This window comes from Rattus rattus, chromosome 12 (assembly GCF_011064425.1).
Source record: "Rattus rattus isolate New Zealand chromosome 12, Rrattus_CSIRO_v1, whole genome shotgun sequence".
NCBI classification, from domain to species: Eukaryota; Metazoa; Chordata; class Mammalia; order Rodentia; family Muridae; genus Rattus; species Rattus rattus.
In genome coordinates this window covers 78,894,202-78,916,167 of record NC_046165.1, presented here as the reverse complement: position 1 = coordinate 78,916,167, position 21,966 = coordinate 78,894,202, and the positions used below count along the sequence as shown (strand labels likewise).

The 21,966-nt window shown below is 45.7% G+C and overlaps 1 protein-coding gene, 1 long non-coding RNA gene and 1 other non-coding gene across 3 annotated transcripts in view; 2 read left to right on the top strand and 1 right to left on the bottom strand.

The window, feature by feature from the left end:
- Cfap20dc (CFAP20 domain containing) overlaps positions 1-21,966 on the top strand; it is a 240,639-nt gene that overhangs the window by 173,762 nt on the left and 44,911 nt on the right. Inside the window, exon 13 of the mRNA XM_032917591.1 lies at positions 16,131-16,334. Coding sequence (XP_032773482.1) covers positions 16,131-16,334 — 204 coding nt within the window. The remainder of the gene's footprint in view (positions 1-16,130; positions 16,335-21,966) is intronic.
- Positions 7,785-7,916, top strand: LOC116914133. The gene has a single exon (XR_004389694.1). It is a non-coding gene; the product is annotated as a small nucleolar RNA SNORA17 (small nucleolar RNA).
- Positions 17,605-18,726, bottom strand: LOC116913407. The gene is made up of 2 exons (XR_004389613.1): positions 18,622-18,726; positions 17,605-18,457 (listed from the first exon to the last, which is right to left on the bottom strand). It is a non-coding gene; the product is annotated as an uncharacterized LOC116913407 (long non-coding RNA).

Here is a 21,966-nt window from a genome sequence, read left to right as displayed (position 1 = left end):
CACCAGAACCTTCTCCCCATTGAATTTGTAAAATACAGGTGGGAGGCAAGTACAGGATAGAAGGAGGCTGTCATTGGAGGAGAAGGAAGGATGGGCGGGAGAGAAGTTTGAAGGAAGGGGAGGAGACTGGAATGGAAGAGAGAGAGAGAGAGAGAGAGAGAGAGAGAGAGAGAGAGAGAGAGAGAGAGGCCATGGCAGAACGATGGCGGGTGACGTTAAGATTCCGCTCTGTGTATTTACAGGTTGTTATGAATGTTGCTAAGGGATGGATGGTACTGGGCTTTATATGTTTAGGTGGGCAATTATATCTTATCAACTGGGTCAAAGGTTATTGTGTTGTGTGTTCTTTCATGTGACGATTTGAGTGTGGCAAAGTGTGCGGCGGCAGGAGCCACTGGGCCACCGAGGAGTTGGGATGTGTTTCCGCCAAGATATCTAGCAGACATCTTGGGGTACTGTGGTGCGGACCTAGCGAGGTAAAAGACCACAATACTTTTTTTATTTTTTTATATTTTTACAACAACACATAAATATTTTATCTTTTTTATGGAATGGTTTTCTTGATTTTCTTTTTTAATGTGTCCATTGCTAATACGTAGAAGTACCGTTGATTTGTATCTTACTAACTGGTGAACTTGTCTGCCTGTCTGTAGATTTCTATATATAGGATCACAACATTGTAAAAAGGTAGTTTTACTCCTTCTTGCCTTTATTTCTTTTTCTTGCTTCATAACCTTCATAAATTGTCATGGGTGGAATTTTGTTGATTCTGTATTTGCCTAGTGTGATCTTACTAGTGAAGTCGAATACCGACAAACAACCCCAGCCAGGATGTGTAGTTGATGCCAGACATCAATCTTGAGAATTATCCCGGCACCGACCGCCGTGCAGTTACCACTGCTGGGCTAGCACTCTGAGCCACACATTTGGATGGCCGGCGTGTCGGGCGCCGGCGTGTCGGACATCACTACCACCTATGCTGCGCATCTAAAATAGACACCTCCAGGTGATAGGGCACTGCTGTGGGGTTCATCTGGATAGGAACAGCTGCTGCGTGCCTAAGGTCAGAAATTCTGCTCAGGGCTAGAGGTGAAACACTGACAAGGACAGATGCAGCTTCGCTCCTCAGTGGGCCGTAGCTATTGAAAATTAACAAAGAGCTATAGAGAGGAATCTGTGCAACTTTTCTAGGAACAAACGAATAACGTAATGGACTGGCAAAGCTAGGCAGCATGCTAGATACTTCAGTGACGATCTGGTCATATTTGAGCTACGATCAAAAACTCGTGAGATGCCAGATGTGCAAGAAACCTCCTGGGAAGGGCGTTGTAGGCGTCAGAAACACCGGATACAAGGCTTTAAGAATGAAGGTGAGCAGTGTCCTCAAAAGGTTAGAAGAAGGTGAGGTGAAAGAGCTCGCGTTTTAAGGGAGGGCAGCCTCGATCCCAAGGACAATCTTAAGTATCTAAGTAAGGCATTAAGATAATCACGGACGGGTTGGGGATTTAGCTCAGTGGTAGAGCGCTGCCTAGCGTTTAAGGCCCTGGGTTCGTCCCCAGCTCCAAAAAAAAAAAAAAAAAAAAAAAAAAAAAGATAATCACGGACAAGCCTCTGACTTGTCCAAAATGGATGCAGCAGGCAGGAGGCAGGAACAGAACAAGGTATTTTGCTGCTCATTCAGTGTCAAGATGAAGGCAAGCGGTAGACAAATGTTCGAGGTATGGAACGAATATAACATATTTTGTGGAAGAGGAAACAGGCAAGATTAAGGATAGCCTTAGGTTAAGAAGTGGAGAACCTGGACAGTCATGTTGTTCTGCTATGGAGCTCAACATCGCCTCAAGGTCCTCCCACCTGCAGTCATGGGCAGAGGTCCATCGAAACCTACACTCTTACCAAGTGGGAAGCCACTTTATAACAGAGAAAAATTAAAGACTGTTACACAAGGGGAGATAGAGAGAGAGAGAGAGAGAGAGAGAGAGAGAGAGAGAGAGAGAGAGAGAGCGCTGTCTGTAGCCCTCAACTCAGAAAGGTGCCCTCTTAGGAATGTTTCCTGAAATTGATTTGCGGCGTGCTTGGTAAACTTCTCCTTTGCAATGTTTTATTCATATTTTAATAGAGTTCTTTAATATGAAGCTCAAATATTTTTAATTAAGAAAGAAGCACAGCCCTTGGGTAATATTGCAGCCACGTAGATAGCTGGTAATTAAACTTCTCTGTGTATACAACTGCATTCAAGCCATTATGAATGAGCCATTTTAGACCCGCAGTGTTGCTCTATGCATCTTCAAACAAATAAATAGTCTTGCCTAACAGGCTCGGGAGCTCCACTTGCCGTGCATATGTCGCCATAGTGAGAATGTGGGTAGTGGCACCAAGAGAAGGTGGGGCTCATTGAAAACTGGTCACCTTCATAAGAAAGACAGAAGGGCCAGAGTGCAACTTCCGGTGCTTTCCTTGGGGGAGAATTATACGTAACTCCTATTTTCTACTTTAACCTTCAGATCTCCATTTTTATCTCAAAACTCAGTTACAGAAGAATATTTTTAATGTATTTTAGGCTTTGTTTAATCTAGGCGTATTGTTCTTTAGTTAATTTTCACACCATTTAGCATAACATACAAAGGGATTAGATTCACTGTCTCCCTTGGATGTCCCAGCCCAGTATTAGAACAGGAAAGAGATATCACCATATTTATTAAAAAGTAATAAAAGCCTATGTAATTCTTTGCTCTCCGAGCTTAGTAAAAAGAAAAATGGATTTTAAAATTATTTGTAAGTCTTAAAGGCCTTATTCCATTCCTATAAAGTTCCACATTTTCTAAGTTATATAATACTCTTTATTCGAAGGGAAGCCATCTGTCTCTCTTTGAATTTGCCCCTGGAGTGTGCCGTTTGCAGCTGTTTTTCCAGCTAGACCCCGTTGTTTAAAGAATTTAGAAATGTGTTTCTGAGCCCTCGCTTGCTTCAACTACAACAATGTTGCTTTGTTCCAGGCACCTGCTCCAAGATCAGGTTCCCCGCATATCGGACATATGTTTGCTGCCCCGGCCCCGTTGCACAGGTTCACTTAGAGGTGACTCGGCTCCATCTGACAGTTCCGTCACAGGTGCCCATTGGCCTCCTGCCGCCCTGGAGGCAGCTGGCAGCAGGCTTCTCCAAACAGAGCACTCCATCACCTGCCTTTCCTTCCTTTTAAGCAGATAAGTCAGGAGCCAGGGCTACGGCGGCCGGCCCGGAGCACTAACTCAGGTCAGACAGACCTGCAAGAGGTTGTGCGGCGTTCTTCCTTTGAGCCCCTGGACTTGTTATTTATGTTTTCAGCCCCAGTTACCTCATCTGAGGACCAGGATGTGTGTGTGTGGGCAGGGAGGGTGAAGAATATTTATTCATAGCATTGTTCTGACTATGAAATAAAACAGTGTGTGCAGAACATCTGCCCTGTAATCCAATAGGCCATTGTGGAGAAGGACTGCCCAGGAACACGGACACCACTATTCCTGACATTCTAAAGGCGAGTGAAAGCCTTCGCAGATTAACGAAGTTCACAAAACCAATTCCAACGATGGTTTGGTAAGCGGCTGCTGTTAAGCGCATACGCGTCTTGCATTTCATAGTTCCATAAGCTCTACACAGAGTGAACGCATGTGTCCTATGAAATATTTGGAAACAAGAACGGGGATTCTCTGCATTCTGCCAGCTTGTGTGTGCCTGCCCTGCTCCCAGGGCTAAGCTGTAGGTGATGTTGCCTCACAGGTGATGAGCAGAACTGTGGCAAAACTGGCAGCCATGCCAGTTTTCATAGTCCATGGCGCTGAACCACATTGCACATCCCCACCAGTTAGCAGCCTTCAGGAACAGTCTGATATTTACGTTTCATCAGAATTCTACTCGCTCCCATCCCCAAAAAGACAAGGTCTTCACCTAAGTTTTGTCCAAGTTTATTGCTGAAACTACAGAACCCAGGGATTAAGTAGCGTTCATGTGTGAATTAGCAGAGGAGCCTGATCCTAGCCCCTCTGCTCTCTTCAGAATGAATAGTTAATCCCAAATCCTGCTGCTGCTACAGAATGGTTTGCGTCTTGGGATTCATTACATCCAGTGTCTAGTCTAGTTGTAAGGCCAGTTCTCTAGAGCAGAGGTTCCGGGAAACAAGGAAAAGCAGAGGGATGATGATAATTTGGGTAGCATTGTTGTAGAGCAGTAGAAGCCATTAGGACGCTCTAGAGTCTGTTAGTGGGCAGCTTGGTGCCAAACACTGCCTGCTACGGTCATGAAGAGATGCAATTTCAGATTTTCAAAAGTTGAAGAAACCGGACCTGAGGAGATGAGTGTGGTAAAGAGCTTGCCGTGCAAGCATAGGCACTGGAGGTGTGGATCCCCAACACCTGTGTAAATGTTGTGTGGGCGCAGGGTCCCTTCTGACAATCCAGCATTATAAGGAGACAAAAGATCTCTGGAGCAAGCTGATTAGTTAGAGTAGCTGGATCAAGAAGTTCTGAGTTCAAGTGAGAGGTCCTGCCTCAGCGTATAAGGTAGAGAATAATTGAATCAAGAAAGACATTTGACATTTGTTTCAGACCTCCAAATAAAAGAAAAACTTTAAAATATTTGTGTACAGGCACCAACATTCGTGTAAGCATGTGTACACATACACACACACACACACACACACACACACACACACACGAGAGGGAGAGAGAGAGAGAGAGAGAGAGAGAGAGAGAGAGAGAGAGAGAGAGAAGAGGAGAGAAGAGAGGAGAGGAGGAGGGGGAAAGGGAGAGAGGAAAGGAGGAAGCGAGGGAAGGAGGGAGAGAGAGACCTTAGAGTCTACCACAACTAGTCCATGACAGTTCATGTGGCAGCTTGACTTCTATTAAAAGTAAGCTTGCACAGTTTGTCAGCATTCTTGTTAACCCCACTAAGGTGTTCCCTCTTCACACCCCAAACTTCACATTGCTTACTATGCTCTTTCCATTTCTATAATACTCAGTGACCTTAGTTACTCAAGTACCTCAGTTCCCAAAAGAAAGGTTTAATATCATTTATTAAAGGCTGCTCTGCTTGTCCCATGTCCAAGGCTACTGTTACCTTGAAGATGTCGTATCCTTGAATAGGAGACCTCTTCAGCTTGACTGCCGCATTCCTCCTACTGGATATTTAATTGTTAAGCTCAAGAAGTACCTTGAACTCAAAAGATAGCTGCTGGAAAATTAGAAATCAGTTTTCACTCACTGAAAGGTTAATAAAAAGAATCCAGCTGTAATTGTCAGAATTCTTTCTGCAAATTAGCAAGTTGACGAACAAGGGAAACGTATGAAAGTGTGTTTCTGTATAGATCATGGGTTATGCTGTACTCTACAAACACAGCACATCAATATAAAAAAATCCTTTAAAGCTTGCTCTGTGGCCCTCCTTCCAAAAAGTACCAGCACGTGAGTCATACTAAATATTACTTATCTCCTCCCAAGGAATTAAATTTGAGTTTAATTACCCAAGAACTTGCTTTCTGAGTCCCTCTGGAGGATAGGTGTATATGGAATTCAGGGCTGTCGTGAGCGCTGGGTGCTGAAAGGTGTTGGCACTGGGCTCTCATTACACATATATCTGTAATTACAGATATATATATAAAATGCTCTCTAGGCTCTGGGACGTTGGTTCTTTTGAATTACTGTATTGTAGTTTATGTTGTGTGAGCCAATACCACACCCTCTACCCTTAGCAGAGTGTTCTAGGTCCTACCCTGGCTCAGTCTTTAAGTTGTCATTTCCCCTTGTGTAGTAGACAAGTGCTACGAAGCACCATAAATTGTGAATGGGCAGGGCGGCTGAGCGTGTGCTACTTCACACTCCCACTTGGGCTTCCTTCTCGCTCCTCATTTGTATCGTTAGCCCTGTGTCCCCAGAGCAAGTCCTCCCAGGGACGCACAGCACGCCAGTGGGGAGAAGCCCCAGGATGTCAGTGTACCATCAGTTATTAATTTAAATGGCGGCTTCAGGAACTAAGCAGTGTTGCCAGCACAATGGAAAGGAAGCGAATCCTCAAATTAAAATGCCAATTAAAGTTAGATCAGAAGAACGGCGTCTCATACTCTTCCTGCTGTCATATAGGACTCCGAAATGACTTCCTAAACCCTACTTATGTACGCAAAACACAAGAGCAAATGTAAGGGCGAGAATGCCACTCACTCTCCGCCACGACACAGAACCGCCAGAGTTAGTCACCAGACATTAACTTTTAGTGACTTTGTCATTGTGGTACCCAGAAGCATATGTCATGGTCATATAACCATCGTCCCAGTTAAGGCAGAAAAACAGTAACACCTCAGAGATCCTACTGTGTTCTGTTACTGCCCATTCTTGTCACTCTCCTATAACTGCTGTCCCCAGGATCAGTTTTACCTCTATATCTCTCTAATGTTCTCTCTCATAGCATTTTGTTGGTCAGTAGTCAATGAATGCTTGCATAGTTTTCCTTTGTGTATGAAATGCCATTTATTATCAGGCAAATGGGTAGTATTCATTTGGGAACTATTAATAATATATCTTTTGGTGAAATTTTAGGCTTTTACAGAAAATTGGTTTGAACAGAGGAAGCAGTTTCTTACTATAGGGTTTCAGCTAATTATAGCTGTCCACATCCCTGTTACCAACCTTGGGTTAGTATTGTTTCATTTCTAAAACAGTAATGTGCAAGTGCTACTTTCTAATCTGTTTAAAGGTTTCCTATGAACATGATCTGCATGCTTCTGCCTTGACTTGCATTTTTGGCCTGAGGATTAGAATGTACCACAGTATCACCCATTGTAAAGATTAGGCACCATCTTCCCCCATGAAGGGGAGGTTCCTCTCCCATCTGGGAAGAAACAGGAAGTAAGGTTCTTGGTCTGATCCAGTCATGGGGCTGTATCCCACTTCTCTTCACACTATAAATTGAGGCTGAAGCTCTGAAATTTTGCAAGCAGATATTGAACCAATTAAGCTATTCCACCAAAATCTTGAAAAAGGAGACTAGGCGAAGAGCATCAGGTTCAAAGGTTATTTCATGTGCCATGGTTTATCCTAGCTGGAGTTTGTTTTCCTTGGCTGACGTCAAAGCCCCGTGTGACTATTTGTGTGGTCCTTCATCCTTTGCCGCCTTATGGCTGTCTCATCCCAGAAGTCTTACTCGCTTTGTTAACTACAAGGCTCATGAGAGCAACAGCCATTCCTAACGCAGTGGTTCCTAACCTGTTGCTCTTGACCCCTTTGGAAATAGAATGACCCTTTCACAGAGTTTGCCTAAGACCATCCTGCATATAAAATATTTACATTATGACTCATAAAATTGCTACTCATAAAGTAACAGAATTACAATTATGAAGTAGCAACAAAATAGTGTTATGGTTGGGGGTCACTACAGCATGAGGAACTGCATTGAAGGGCTGCAGCATTAGGAAGCTTGAGGACCACTGTCTCAATGCCTTTGCAACTAAGATCTGAAGGCAATCAATGAAAATAACAACCTGAAGGATGTGGCAAGCAAAGAACTTTGCAGGAGGCAGGGCCAGCTGAGCTGACAGCCTTCAGCCTGTTGCCTTATTCCTAACCAAACTGATGGGCAGCCTCTCCCTTTCCTGCAAGGAGGCAAAATTAGGTTCCAGCTAACATGCTATGCTGAGCCCTTTAGAGTCAGAATTACATGACCCTCTCAGTGCGCGGGTGAGTCAGTTAGACAATATCCTGTGTGTGGAGTCCCCTGGATGTGAAGACTACGCTGCGGGCCTCCTTTAAAACTAATAAGGACATGCTCCTAGAGGGGCTGCAGTGTGGCTGCTGTGTCTCACATGTGTGTCAGGAGCGGCAGAGAGGAGAAAAGCCATGTCTCTGCTCAGTGTTCAGACCTAGGAATAGCTGAGTGATTAGTAGCCTAACAATACGACGAGACCTGCACAGGCCGGACAGGCTTCCAGGGCTGGGAGAAAGCCAGAGATAAGATGAACCCAGCCTGGGACCATGGGCATCTGACAGGAATGAGCCCAAGACAGACGATACCCCCAAGCGGGGCCGTGCTGGAGGGCCTGGGGATGAGAAAGCCCAAGATGACCACCAGACCAGCGCCACACAGGCTCATGGGGACAGACCATGCCCAGGGTGACCCCTGCCTGGTGCCATAATGCATAGGTCGTGCATAGGACTGCTGAGACTAAACCTGAAACTCTGGGACCTCCGGGTGCCACTAAGGTGAAGAAATGGAAAAGAAGAGAAACCAGAGGATGTGTGCACAATGAAGAGAGGCCGAACTGGTGACTCGGGGGTAGTGAGGTACAGCCTGACATGAGTAGCCGCTGGTGTTACCCAGAACCTTGTCTGGGTCCATTACCCTGCAGCAGCAGGGGCTCTGTTACCACCAAAGGCCAGGCAAACATCCCTAGTCTAGGCTTCCATGCAGTGACATGCTGATGTCTGAGGGCTGTGCAGAACTGGCCCCACCCCTAACCTTGGGCACCATGAGAAAGCAGAACCCTGGAGGTAAGAGAACGGGAGAGCTGGCCCCACCCCAGCCAGCTACAGCAGTCAGAAGAGCAAGGCCTGTACATGGCCTAGGAAGCACAGTAGAGCTGGCCCTGGTTGCAGGAGATGGCCCCAGGGATATGTACATGGGAGAGCTGGCCCTGCCACTGGACCTGTTGGTGGCATGGACAAGGATGAGATCTCCTCCCCTCCCTTTCCACCCTCACCACCTGCAGCAGACAGGAGAGCTGTCCCTAACCCTCACCTACTACGTCAATTGGGAAAGCAGTCCCTGCACCTTGGCCGGGCAGCATAAGTAGAGTAGACCCTGATAGTGGGGGTGCGGGTGAACTGCCCATGAGGGTGTGAGAGTGAGAGAACTGGCCCTGTCCCTCACTGACTGCAACGCTCAGGAGAATGGACCCTGGACCCTGCCTAGGCAGCCCCAGGGACATGAGAGTGGAGGAGTTGTCTCTGCCCTTCACTGGCTGCAGCATCGGATGGCCCACCCCGGGGTAAGGCAGGAGAGCTTGCCCCAGTGGTGTGGATGTGGGAGAGCCGGTGGGCTAACCAACTCAGATACTTCTGAGGCCCGAGCCCATCCCAACATCTACCCTATCAGTGAACTGCTGGACAGTGTGAAGGAGTCAGTCCTACAGATCTAAAACTACAGAAGTTCTATGGAGAGGGCAATAACAGGATACCTGAGAGGAATCCCAGGGAGGGTCCACCGTGACACACTACAGCGTCCACAATGAAAGGATTTCTCCTTTGTTTGGGGGAGGGGTTCACAAAGGTGGAGGGCAGGTATGGGGAGAGGGAGAGATGAGTGGGATTGGGGTTCATGATGTGCAACTCACAATGCTAAAAAATAATAAGGAAATCATTTGATGTGGTCTTCCTTGTGATTTCGAAATGGCTTAAAAGATTGCAAATCAAAACTGACTTGGAGAGCTAAGTTAATTACCTGTCCGCCACCAGTCGCTCTGCCTATAAGCTCGGGAGAAGCCGCTCCCTTCTCCGTACCCCTTCCAGAGGGCAGTGTATTTCCTTAGGAGATAAAATCATGAGAATGCATAGAGTTTAAAGCAAGGCTAATGCGAAAGAACCTGACAGGGCAAGGCATCTCAGTAGGCATTTGTGGAATGAATCAGGCCATCTTCTTCATTCACACTACTGCAGAGTACTGTAGTAGCTCAGGCAAGCATTCCTCAGCCGCGGCCTCGGTAGTGCCCGTGGTGGAAGGCTCTTACCACAGACCACCAACTCTACTGAAAGCAAACTTAATTAACTCTCAGTGTCACCTTGAACTTCAGTGAGGCATCCTCTAAGTGTGCTAGACCGTTAATGATAATCGTGTGCTGTCTTCCTCGACTAGCCCAGTCCTCTCTGCCACAGAAAATGATGGAAGGGAATGGCAACAACGGATTACAAGGATTGATTGTCAACACCGAGGTCCTGCAGGGATGTTTTCCCACTAAGCCATGGATTCCAAACACAACCCATTGGATTAAATCCATTCAAACCCAAGGCTTAAACTGTCCTCAACTTTTAAATCTCAACCACGTTAATTTCTACCTTTTGTTTTATGTCACACATAATTTTAATATAGTTATTCATGAAGATACATGTATTAGCTATGGCAATAACATATAGACAAGATGATTGGCTTTTAAAGAGAATGAAATTTATTTTGACTCACAGTTGGAAGGTTTCAGTTCATGATTGCTTATTGCTTAGGCCTGTTGTCTGGGGGCCTGTGGACAGCATATACAATAGCAGCACATGGCAAAACTTCATGGACATGTTACAAAAGAGAGAGAGGGAGATACCCCACAGTCCCCTTTAATGACATGACCAGGATGACCTGACACCATTCAGTAGCCCACCTCTCAAAAGCTGCACTTCCGGGAACAGCAAGATGGCTTAGTGCACAAATCTGGATATCTGAGTTCGGTGCCAAGAATCCACATTAAGGTAACAGGAGAAAACCTCTCCACAAGTCCTCCAGCCTACACACATGCCCCATGGCACACATACATGGCCACACACACATACATGGCGGGGAGGGGGCGGGATCTAGTCTTTAGCACCTGAGCTTTTGGTGGATATGTGAGAGCCAAACTGCACAGCGTTTTCAAATGCAAAGTATGGACCTCACTAACCTGCTGTGTGCTGTTTGTGCAGGGATGGCATCCGCTGTGTACTACTAAGGCCATCAAATGTCCCCGCACAGATGAAGAAACCGAGGCATGAAGAAATAGATGGTGTCCACAGTGGTGGCTGGAAATGGCAAAACCAGGGCCTGGCTTTAGATCTGTCTGACAGAATCTCCTACCTCAAGCTCTCTTCCTTCTCAACACCCAGGGTTGCCATTTGGGCACAGTACAGGCTGTGGATTAAATAAACAGGCTGGATACATGAACCAGTCATACTAGGACATACCAACTTCTTCCTAAGGAAATATTGAGAATTTAAAGTGTCGTTTTCCATTGTAAAAACAAGTAATCGCAATGCTAAGCCGAGTGACATGCTGGTGTGACACACTGATATGTCAGACCATAACTTGACACAGTGGTGTGACACAGTGGCATGTTCAGATCCACAACCTGAAAGGCAGGACAGAATGTCACCTGTCCACTGCTGCACCCAAAGTTAAGTAGACAATCCAGGAATGTTCATACGCTCTGTAACCTCCGCGGTGACCTGGTTACAGAGCAGCTTCACCACCCGTGACGGAAGTTGTCCACGGTCAGGTGCTTCCGCTCCTTTTCCAGCTTCTGATATCTTAATCTACTTTCTTCGTCTGTGTACTTGCCTACCCTGGGTTTGTCAGATAATGGAATCACGTGATACGCAGCCTCTACATGTCCCTGCTTTCCTGTAGCACAATGCTTTCAAGGTCCTGTAGACTGGATGTAATAAACCTTTATTATCTCTTTTATATAAAATGGACAAATAAAATTCCATTTGTTAGTTGATGGGCATTTGGGCTATTCTCACCTTTTGGCTATTCAGAACATGTGTGTGAGTGTGTGTGTGTGTGTGTGTGTGTGTGTGTGTGTGTGTGTGTGTGTCTGTGTGTGTGTGTGTCTGTGTGTGTGTGTGTCTGTGTGTGTGTGTCTGTGTGTGTGTGTCTGTGTGTCTGTGTGTGTGTCTGTGTGTGTGTGTCTGTGTGTGTGTGTGTGTGTGTGTGTGTGTGTGTATAAGAGAAAATGAATTTTTGGTTCCCATTGTATGTGTTCAGGCATGGATTTCGGGGTCTCATGAGCACTCTATGCTTAACATTTTGAGAAACTATAACCTTGTTTTTCTGGATTATTCACTCCATTTATATTCCCACCCAGCAGTGTGTGCAGGGCCTCACATTTTCACAGTTGTAACCACTTTATGTAACTACTGTAGCTGGGGTGCATATATCTCCTGACAGTGATGCTGATCACGCTGCTGTGCGCTTACTGTTACCGTGACTACTTCTTGTGACTTTGAAATATTTGCTTTTTTAGTGGTTTTTTCATTGGAATGTAAATGTGGTTCGTCTTGTGATATTTTTTTCCCCAAAGCTTCTTAAATGTTCATTAATGTTCCTACATTATAACAACAGAAACAATCCATCAAGGAGACATAATAATTGTGAATAGGTGGAAGCCAAATTTGGGACTTTTTTTCTTAACTTCCTAAAACAAACACTAATGAGAATAAGAGGTGAGTGACGTCAAGATCCAGGATGGCTCTGCGATCCCTCACTCATGTTTAGATGGGCAGCACAAACTAAGTTCCAACCAAGAAACATCAGATAAACTACACCATAGATAAAGTGGACCTAACATACACAGAGAACATACGCTTTTCTCAGAAGGCCATGGCCTCTCTCTAAAATAAGCCACCTTCTAGGTCACAAAGCAAACCCAAACAAATTCATTAAAGTGGCTCCTTACATATTGAGTTCTAGGAATAAAACTAGAACTCAGTAACAAGAGAAACCTCACAAAGACTCGGAGACTTATTCGTGCACTCTAATGAAAGCAGTGGGTGTTTTTAAATTCTTAAAAATCAAATGAAAGTTAAAGCACAACTACCAGCCCTTGCAGTGTAACAAAGTCAGTTCTAAGAGGGAAGTGTCTAACTGTGAGTGCTTGCAGTAAGGAATCTGAGCTATCTCAAATGGCCTACAGATGCTCCTCAGGGCCATAGAAAATGAGGAAGAACAAGGAAACCTCGGCAGAGTGAAGAAGCAGCCTACGGAAGAATGGAAGGAATGTTTTCGCCAATCACACATCAGGCAGGAAATTAACATCTGGAATACATAAAGAATTACAAAAATTTAAACACCAGAGAAAGAAACGAATCATCCATTCAGTAAATGAGCTGAGGAACTGAGCACATGGTCCTCAAAAGAAGCACAAATAATCAGTAAATATTTGAAAGGATGTTCAATATCTTTAGCTATCATGAGAACGCAAGTTAAAGCTGCATTGAGAGTCCATTTTCTTTATCAGAATGGCTATCATCGAGAAAACAAGCAATCACCCTCACACACTGCCGGCAGGAATGGAAACCGGACGGGCCGCTGTGGAGTTTAGTGTGAAAGTTCCCCTATACACTAAAATCTACCCTGTGTCCTGAGTATAATCCTGAGGACAAAACCAAAGACTCCTAGTTAGTATACGGAGATACTCCTACACTACCGTCCATTGCTGTTCTGTTCACAAATGCCTGGGTATCCATCAAAGATGAATGGGTAAAGAGAAGATGGCACTTATACACAATAAAGTTTTATCCAACCTTAAGAAAATAAGTTGAGATATTTGCAGGGAAATTGGTGTAACTAGAGATCATTATGTTAAGCAAAATAAGTCAGACAGAAGGATGAATACTCTATGTTTACTCTCATATTGGACTTAGAAGGGTCTGGGGTGGGAAGATAAAAGGGAGCTATGAGAGGGAGAGGAAGGGAATCTTAGGTGAGGGAGAAGAGGAAAACAAGAAAGTAAGGTAGTACTTGTGGCATGACAAGAAGTTACTGTATTTGTAGTGAAAATGCATTCAGTTTTAACAGGAGGAGAGAGTTCTGTATCTGTGAACAAAGTGAAAAGCAAGATGATGAGCCAGGAAATGGCTGTGACAGCGATGGCAAGGGGTACTGTCCTCCATATGTAAAGATGTTTTATAAATCAATAAGAAAACCATAAAATGAGTTTTTATTATGACCAAATATAGACACGATAAAGTACATACAAAGAATTTCCATGATACCTTAAAAAGTATATGGGGAGAGGTCTTGTGGAGCCATGAAGAAGGATTTATTTGAGGTTCCCAACAACACTCCAAAAAGTCTTCTCATCATATTATCAAACAGCAATATTTTAAAAATCCAAGTTATAGAGGTGGCAATGCCTTATTAGAAATCATCTGGTATCCTGGGAACTCCAAGAGCTGTTTTCAGGATTAGATTTTTCATAAAATAATAAAAACAAAAGGCAGTAACTAACTCTGAGTGTCCTTCAAGAAAGTAAGTCAAGGTCTCCATGGGAAGATCTGAACATTCGTGTGTGCAATAGGAAGTCCCTGTGACTATAACCAATATTTCCAGATATGCCAGGAGATTTCAGTCACTTTTTTGTAATCTTTATTAACTTGAGTATTTCTTATTTACATTTTGATTTTTATTCCCCTTCCGGTTTCCGGGCCAACATCCCCTAACCCATCCCCCTCCTTCTATATGGGCTTCCCTCCCCATCCTCCCCCATTACGCCCTCCCCCAACAATCACGTTCACTGGGGTTCAGTCTTGCAGGACCCAGGGCTTCCCCTTCCACTGGTGCTCTTACTAGGATATTCATTGCTACCTATGAGGTCAAAGTCCAGGGTCAGTCCATGTATAGTCTTTAGGTAGTGGCTTAGTCCCTGGAAGCTCTGGTTGCTTGGCATTGTTGTTCATATGGGGTCTTGAGCCTCTTCAAGCTCTTTCAGTCCTTTCTCTGATTCCTTCAATGTGGGTCCCGTTCTCAGGTCAGTGGTTTGCTGCTGGCATTCGCCTCTGTATTTGCTGTATTCTGGCTGTGTCTCTCAGGAGCGATCTACATCCGGCTCCTGTCGGCCTGCACTTCTTTGCTTCATCCATCCTATCTAGTTTGGTGGCTGTATATGCATGGGCCACAAGTGGGGCAGGCTCTGAATGGGTGTTCCTTCTGCCTCAAGGTCACTTTCAAGTCACGGGTTAGACTTGAGTGTAAATGCATTGCTCATATGTAAGGCCAAGTTTTTAGTCATGGTTTAAGCCACAGGAAAGGAAACAAAATGTGTCCAAGTTTTCGTATATTAATCCCTGTCCTGTACATTGAAGTAAGATTTACGTGCTGTCAAAATGGCTCAGCAGGTAAAGGCACTTGCTACCAAGCCTGACAACCTGAGTTCCATCTCTGTGACCCAGATGATAGAAGGAGAGAACTCCCCCTTGCTAGTTGTCCTCTGACTTCCACATGTACTCCATGTCACTCATGGGTACACACGCACATGCATACATGCACACACGCACGCACGCACGCACACACAAGCTAAAAATATTTTTATAATAATTAAAAGAAGAAATGATGTTTATTTGTATCTGGGGACTTAGAGTGGTAAAATCCATCCATTACGTCTTAGGTAGGGTTTTACTGCTGTGAACAGACACCATGACCAAGGCAACTCTTATAAGGACAGCATTTAATTGGAGCTGGCTTACAGACAGATTCAGAGGTTCAGTCCATTGTCATCAGGGCAGGAGCGTGGCAGCATTCAGGGAGGCATGGTGCAGGAGGAGCTGAGAGATCTACATCTTCCTCTGAAGGCTGCTAGCAGAATATTCCTTCCAAGGGGCTAGGATGAGGGTCTTAAAGCCCACACCCACAGTGCTACGCCTACTCCAAAAAGGCCACGCCCACAGTGCCACACCTTCTAATAGCACCACTCCCTGGGCTGAGCATATACAAACCATCACACCGTATAAGCTGGTTTTGTCTAGAAAAGGAGCTTTTCTTTGCAGAGTTCCTCTTAAATTGGCTGTGGTAACTTGCACCTGCAACCTCAGCCCTCAAGAGGCTAAAATAGGAGGATTTCTGTGACTTTGAGGCCAGCCTGGGCTACAGGGAAACCCTCTCTCCAAAATGCATCCGCAGTAAACAGATAGATTCATTCCATTAAACGCTGCTTCAAGTTTAGGCCCCGGAGTAAATACCTACGAATCTTCACCGTGGGAATCCAGCTGGAGTCAGGCAGTCGTGGCAGCCATCTATGCAGAGCTCACGGCTGACTCGTCAGTCTCAGGGTAGTTAGTTAGACAGTTATAATTGAGACAAATGCTAAAAGTCAAAACTTTTAAATTCTACAAGAACACATAACAGAGGAGCTGGCCCCATTTGTTATTGTCAGAAAAGGCCTCCCCCAGGAGGAGTCATCTCAGTTATCGAGCCAGGCCGCCAGAGGACACTGGCATTCACAAGCAAACTCAGGCAGATGCCAGTTTGATGCTTTTGAGGCTCCTCATGAGAGCGTTTGGGCCTCTGTTGAAGGTAGGGCAGTAGTCACACTTGTCCATGGCTCATAAAATGGAAACCACAATTCTCTGTCATCTCTCTTCTCTCTCTCTCTGGGTCAGGAATACAACTGGAGAAACTATCAGCCCAGCCAGATGAGCGAATCTGAGCTACAGATGCTGGCAAGCCTCAGGCGGCAGCAGAATGAAGACCTAGAGGACACCGGGGCTCCTCATGGCCTGAGCGCATCCCAGGTGGACAACTGTAATGTCAGCATCAGTACCAGCAGCGATGACACGACCACGTGGAACTCCTGTCTCCCACCTGTGAGTCCTATACTTCGCATCCATTCCCTTGCCTTCAAAAGGAGCGAGCCCAGACTCGCCTGGGGAAAGTAGAGTCAAAAGTGAGCCGCCGACCATGAGAGGCGTGCAGAGCTCATTCTGAAATAGGCTTTTATGGGAAGGACAGGTAGCATAGGATGGCACTGTCGCGTCTCAGACTGTCTTATGCCCTCTTGGAAATGTAGGTATGATGATTGGTTGCCGTAGTTCTCCTTGGTTCTGCACAGCAGATGAGAACCAAGTCACTGATGAATACAGAGACCGACTTTGTTCAGTTCTGAAGGCTGAAAGGTCCAGGGTCTTCCTGCACTGTCCCATGAAAGCAGGGAAAACGGAGAAGGCACAGGGAGCAGAAACACACTAGTGGAAAGGAGCTCAACGAGTCTTGTTGTCAAGAACTCGCTCCTACAATAATGGGATTAATTCACTCACGAACTCAGAGTCCTTGCTCTCTAACTACCTCTTAAGGACCCCGCCCCACTCTGCTTCATGTAGGTGATGACGTGTCTGTTATAATAGACTTGGGGAAAACGCACAAACCACAGCAGTGTATAAAATCACGCACCGAAATGGACTCTGACAACTCCTGCTTCTAGCACAAGCCCCTTACCACATAAAAGAGACATGATAGTTTTCAGTGAAGTGCTCACTAAGTGAATGGACAATGGTGAGTACGACCACAGTAAGTACTGCTCCCAGTGAGGACAGAAAGGAACCTTGTGTACACGTCACTGAGGTTCACTGACTGACTCCTCTGTGTGTTTGAGGGGTTGTGTTAAGAGCTTCAGATATGTTTTAAAGGCTGACACTGCCACATGCTCACATGTTAAAGCACATTAGTATAGCCATGGCCTAGCAGAGAAGGAAAGATAAAGTAACTTTGACTCAGGCTTGTAAATGTAGCACAGTGGTCAGAGCCTTGCCGAGCACATGCAACATCCTGGCCTCCATTCCCAGGGCGGAAACGCTTTAGTTAACAAAAGCTGCCTCTTCTCGTGTGGTCTGTCTGTAATCCCAACTAAAATAGCCAGAGAATAATTCCGACTCCCACAGGGCCAACATAGGTCCCTGACCCTCTCTTGCCTGCTTGTTCAGGTGCCAAATGGAAATAATAAAGGTTCCCATCATAGAAACGTGGCTGGGGAGACAGTGCATCATTTAAAAGTACGGTAACTCCAGTCCCAAGGTATCCATGTCCTCTTCCTACCTCCACGAGCACCAGATGAACACACAGACAAAACACGCAAACACATTAAATAAATATCAATAAATCCTTAAAATGTTTAAGATACGTTTTAAACCTACATAATGGTAAGTTCAAATGTAGTAGACAGAAGATAGGTTTTGCATATTTAATAGATAATTGTTTGCTATCTGCCAGTTGTTCCAGGCCCCCCCAACAGTTTTGTAGACATCGTGTATCTGGGCAGCCTCTTGGCGTGTAGTCCAATGTGTTAGTTACATGAGTCCTTCCACCTGCCATTAGCAGCTCCACTTCCTGTGAGAACACTGCGGCTCCTGAGAAGTGGCCTGGCTGTCTTCCTGACTCTTGGTATGTGAGTTGCTTGTCAAATGGGTGCTACAGGCATCCAATGGAAGATGAGGTTCCTGTGCTCTTGAGAGAACATGCAAGTCATCATGGACAGTGAATCCAGAAGTCTCTAAGGAGGTTCAAAGGCGAACAGTTACCACCAGTGCTCACTTTGGGACCTTTGTCTCCATCTCCCCTGTCTCCAGCTTCCTCTTGCTAAATCTGGTTTCATTAGACGCAGCCATTGATACCCAGAACTTTCTAGGCAGCTTGGTGCTAAATGGTATCTATGTCCCCATGACTTTGGCCACAGAGCATCCTCTCACCAGAGTAAAAATTACAAGAGTCAGTTGCAGACAGAAGTGAAACGGTGCCTTTTTTTATAGAATATTCCCCAGCAGTCGTTTAAGCCCCAGTTAGAGAAAGAGTGGCAGCCTCCGGATGGAGCCCATTTTGTCAGAAAGTGGCTCAGAGACCAGGAGTACAGAGGGCAAGCTGGGGAATGATTATTTATGGACTGAGAAGTCTGAACTCTTGGTTGCCCTGGATACGGGGTTCTCATCGCTGTCCTGTTCTGGCAAAAAAAAACAGAAGTCTCCTGCATGACAAGTACCCGCTCTCCAAGCGCACGGCCAAAGATAGCACTATTAGCAATGAGCCTAATAACGCCTCTATTCAGCCAAATGAGGAAGTGGAAAGTCTATTTTTTTAGACAGAAATAAATTTGAAAAGTCCTACCTTCAGATTCATGGGACGTGTTTATTATTTCATCAAGTTCGGTTTGCTCCACCACTGGAACTAGCAACAAATGGGAAATTGCATTCCGTAATGAACTCCGCATCCTGCTGCTCACGTGGAGTTTAAATAGAGCAATTTACGAGCATTGTTTCAGCTGCTCTGAGAGCCTGTGCCTCTTCCCTCTCCCGAGAAAAGGTGTGGAGATGGTGCGAAGCCACAGGGCAGGCCTCCCGGCCTCTCCATGCCCAAATGGCGTTGCCCCCAGTGGCCCTCGAGCCAGACTGGAAAACATCCCCCCCTCCCCCGCTCCCATGTTCTCCACAGCAGGCAGCCCACAGCTGCCTGCTACTCCAGCTCTAGGGGACCCAACCTCCTCTTCTGGTCCCTGTGGATATTCACACACATGACATCTACTCCCACAGACACGCACACATGAGCACAGCAAATCTTTTTAAAATTGTATTTCTTGTTTTTTTTCACACTGGACCTTTGTAGAGCCCGGATCCGCTCCGTTCTCCTCTGTATGTAAAGCAGTGACTCCCATTGCCTCTGGAGTCTGAGGGCTCCCTGCACTCTGAGAGACCACCCTACCCCAGCCTCACTTCCCCCTTCTCTCCGCCATTCCCTCCAAGCTTTCAAACCAGTTACAGTTCCAGCTCCTTACCTGCACGGTGAGGGTATCCGTGTACCTTGCTCCGGATTGACACCCAGACAGCTCCAGGACTTTCTGTGGCACTACCCTAGGCCTCACTGTAAAGGCCATATCTTCCTCTGTGCCCAGAGCCAGGAGTAAATGTCCACCTCCCGTCCCAGACTTGGTCATTCTGTGTTGCATGCACTCATTCCGCACCTATTTAGTACAATGTAGTGGGGACTAGGAGGGATGTTAGGGATAAAACGTGTCCCCACCTTAGGATGCTCACAGAGCGACAGAAGCTCTGCGATTCAGGATGATGAGTGTCAGTGAGACAAAGAACTGTGGGAAGGTATAGGAAGGAGCAATCCATACCAACATGGCCTCTAGGTCCCAGGCACGCTGTCAGACGTCCTCACTTAGGTCAGAGCTCAGGAAGGAGTGCAAGTTTACATGCAGACAAAACGGAGGAAGGCATTTCAGATCCCAGAAAGGGGCAGACGGTGGAGGTAAGAGCAGCGTCTCTCCTTATGCCAGATACCCTTCTCTTCAGGACCTCTCCCTCAGCTCACATAGAACTTGAGACTCACCCTGGCTGCCTGCCCCACCCCATCCAGCATGTGCACAGGCGAATGACACTGCGCTCCAGCCACAGTGTCCCCTGTCCCTGTTCTCTGCCAGCCTGCCTGCTCTTCCATCGACCTCTCCCTTTGGGACACACCCACTTGTTTGTTTGGATTTTGTCTGGGTTTGGTTGTTTCCACCGCCTCCTCTGCCTTACAGGGTGGCTAACTTTTTATTAAAGAAGTCCTTTACATTCATCTATCCGTGAGGGGTACGCACCATGGCCCCGGCATGGATGTTGGAGCACAGCTGGCAGAATTAGTTCTCTTCCACCATGGCAGTCCCAGGGATTGATTGGGCCCAGTTGTCAGGCTCTGTGGAAAGCACCATTAGCTGCTGAGCCAGCCCCTAGAGGATTTATTTTTAAATTGTTTTACACTCATTGCAGGACTGTAAGTTACAGCAATATCAGATAAATGTCCCCATCCTCAAATACATTCGGCCTTCCGCCTTGTCAGTCGGCCCAACTCTAGCTCTTAGCAACATTAAATATCTTGTTACCAGTGGCCCTGGTCCTGGATGTAGGACCCCTAAAGACAACCTGGCATGAGGCAGCATGGCTGCTTGTCAGTCACTGATTGAGTGAAACAGTCGGTAACGTGCACCCTGAATAATTCCTTTCTACTCTAAACTGGTTTTCATCCGCTCCAGAGTAAACATTGCTTTTTTTTTTTTTTTTTTTTTTTTGCTTAAGTAAATCTTGAGTGGCACATGCAATGTTTTCTGTTAAATATTGATAATAAACATTCAGTATATGCCCAGAGAAGCTCTCTCTCTGAGCAAGCCTTTGAGAGCAATCGCATGAAAAGGAGACTTAGTGAGGCCTCGCCCAGTGTCTGCCCTCACGGGAGGACGTCACAGAGGCTGCTGTGTGGAGCTAGAGATCACACACGGAACACGGTGACGCGTTTAGCAGGAGCTGTTGCGTCTGCCACAAGCTCTGGCTCCCTAGCACCAGTACAGTCCCGAGCAGTGTGTACTATTTAAAAAGTGTTTAGGTGTAATAAATTAGTCACTTAAAGTGTAATTAAATGTAACCATATTTCTCGTCACAAATTGGCTTTTGTGGCCTTCTTAAGCTAAATGAATCAAGCCTACTGAGAAATCCATTGGCCTTTGACAGAAAAATTTTTCAAAGTATCTAACTTAGACCCAAATTCGATTAAAACAATACTTTACAACTTCTGTGGAAACCAGGCTACAAGCAATCGATTTTAGAGGCATTCTGCAAAGAGTAACCCTCATGAGATTTGTTCAGAAACTGGGTTCTAGGCGGCCTCGGGAAGGAAAGTAAGACTTAGTTACAATGAATTTTTAAGTAAATGTGTTCCTGAATTTGATTGGCAACAACATAAAAGTGTTCCATTCATGGCGAGCGTGTGGGGAGTGCAGGAGTATGTGCATGTAACACACACACACACACACACACACACGTACACACCAACACAAATACAGTTTCATATGATCATCAAGAGAATATAAAGCTGTTCTGGGCCCAAATCCTATGTTAGTCGTTTACACCTATAAAATGAACTCACCAAAGGGCCTTTCCATGTTAGGAGCCTGCTACCCGGCAGGAGTTCCTCTTCTCATGGCTACTGGAGCTAAGCAGGCATCCTGGGGCCGTGCACACGGACTGGGGCGCTCCAAGAAAAGGTTGAGCTTACACACTGGTGTCCCCACCCACTGATTCACCTTTAGTGGTTTCCTCTTTTTTTTATTTTTATTTTTTTCTAACTACTTCAATTATTTCTGCCCCTCCATGAACGTAGAGACAAGAAAAGCGCATGTTGTTCTCTGAGTAGACGCCTCAAAGCTATCATTTCTTTGGATTAGAAACCCCCATCCCATAACCTAATATCAAATACATGAACCGCCCCCCCCAGCTTAGAAAAAAGGGAGCGAGGGGATTTAAATGTTCATCTTATGCATCCATCAATGTGGCATATTGCAGAGCATAATATTTGGAGAAAAATGAGGCGAAATTCACTTAATAAAATCCCCAGCATATGCCGAGGTCCTCAGGCAAGTTATTTATGGCCTTGATTAACCTTGCGATATTATTGCCATTTTCAATGGATTTTACA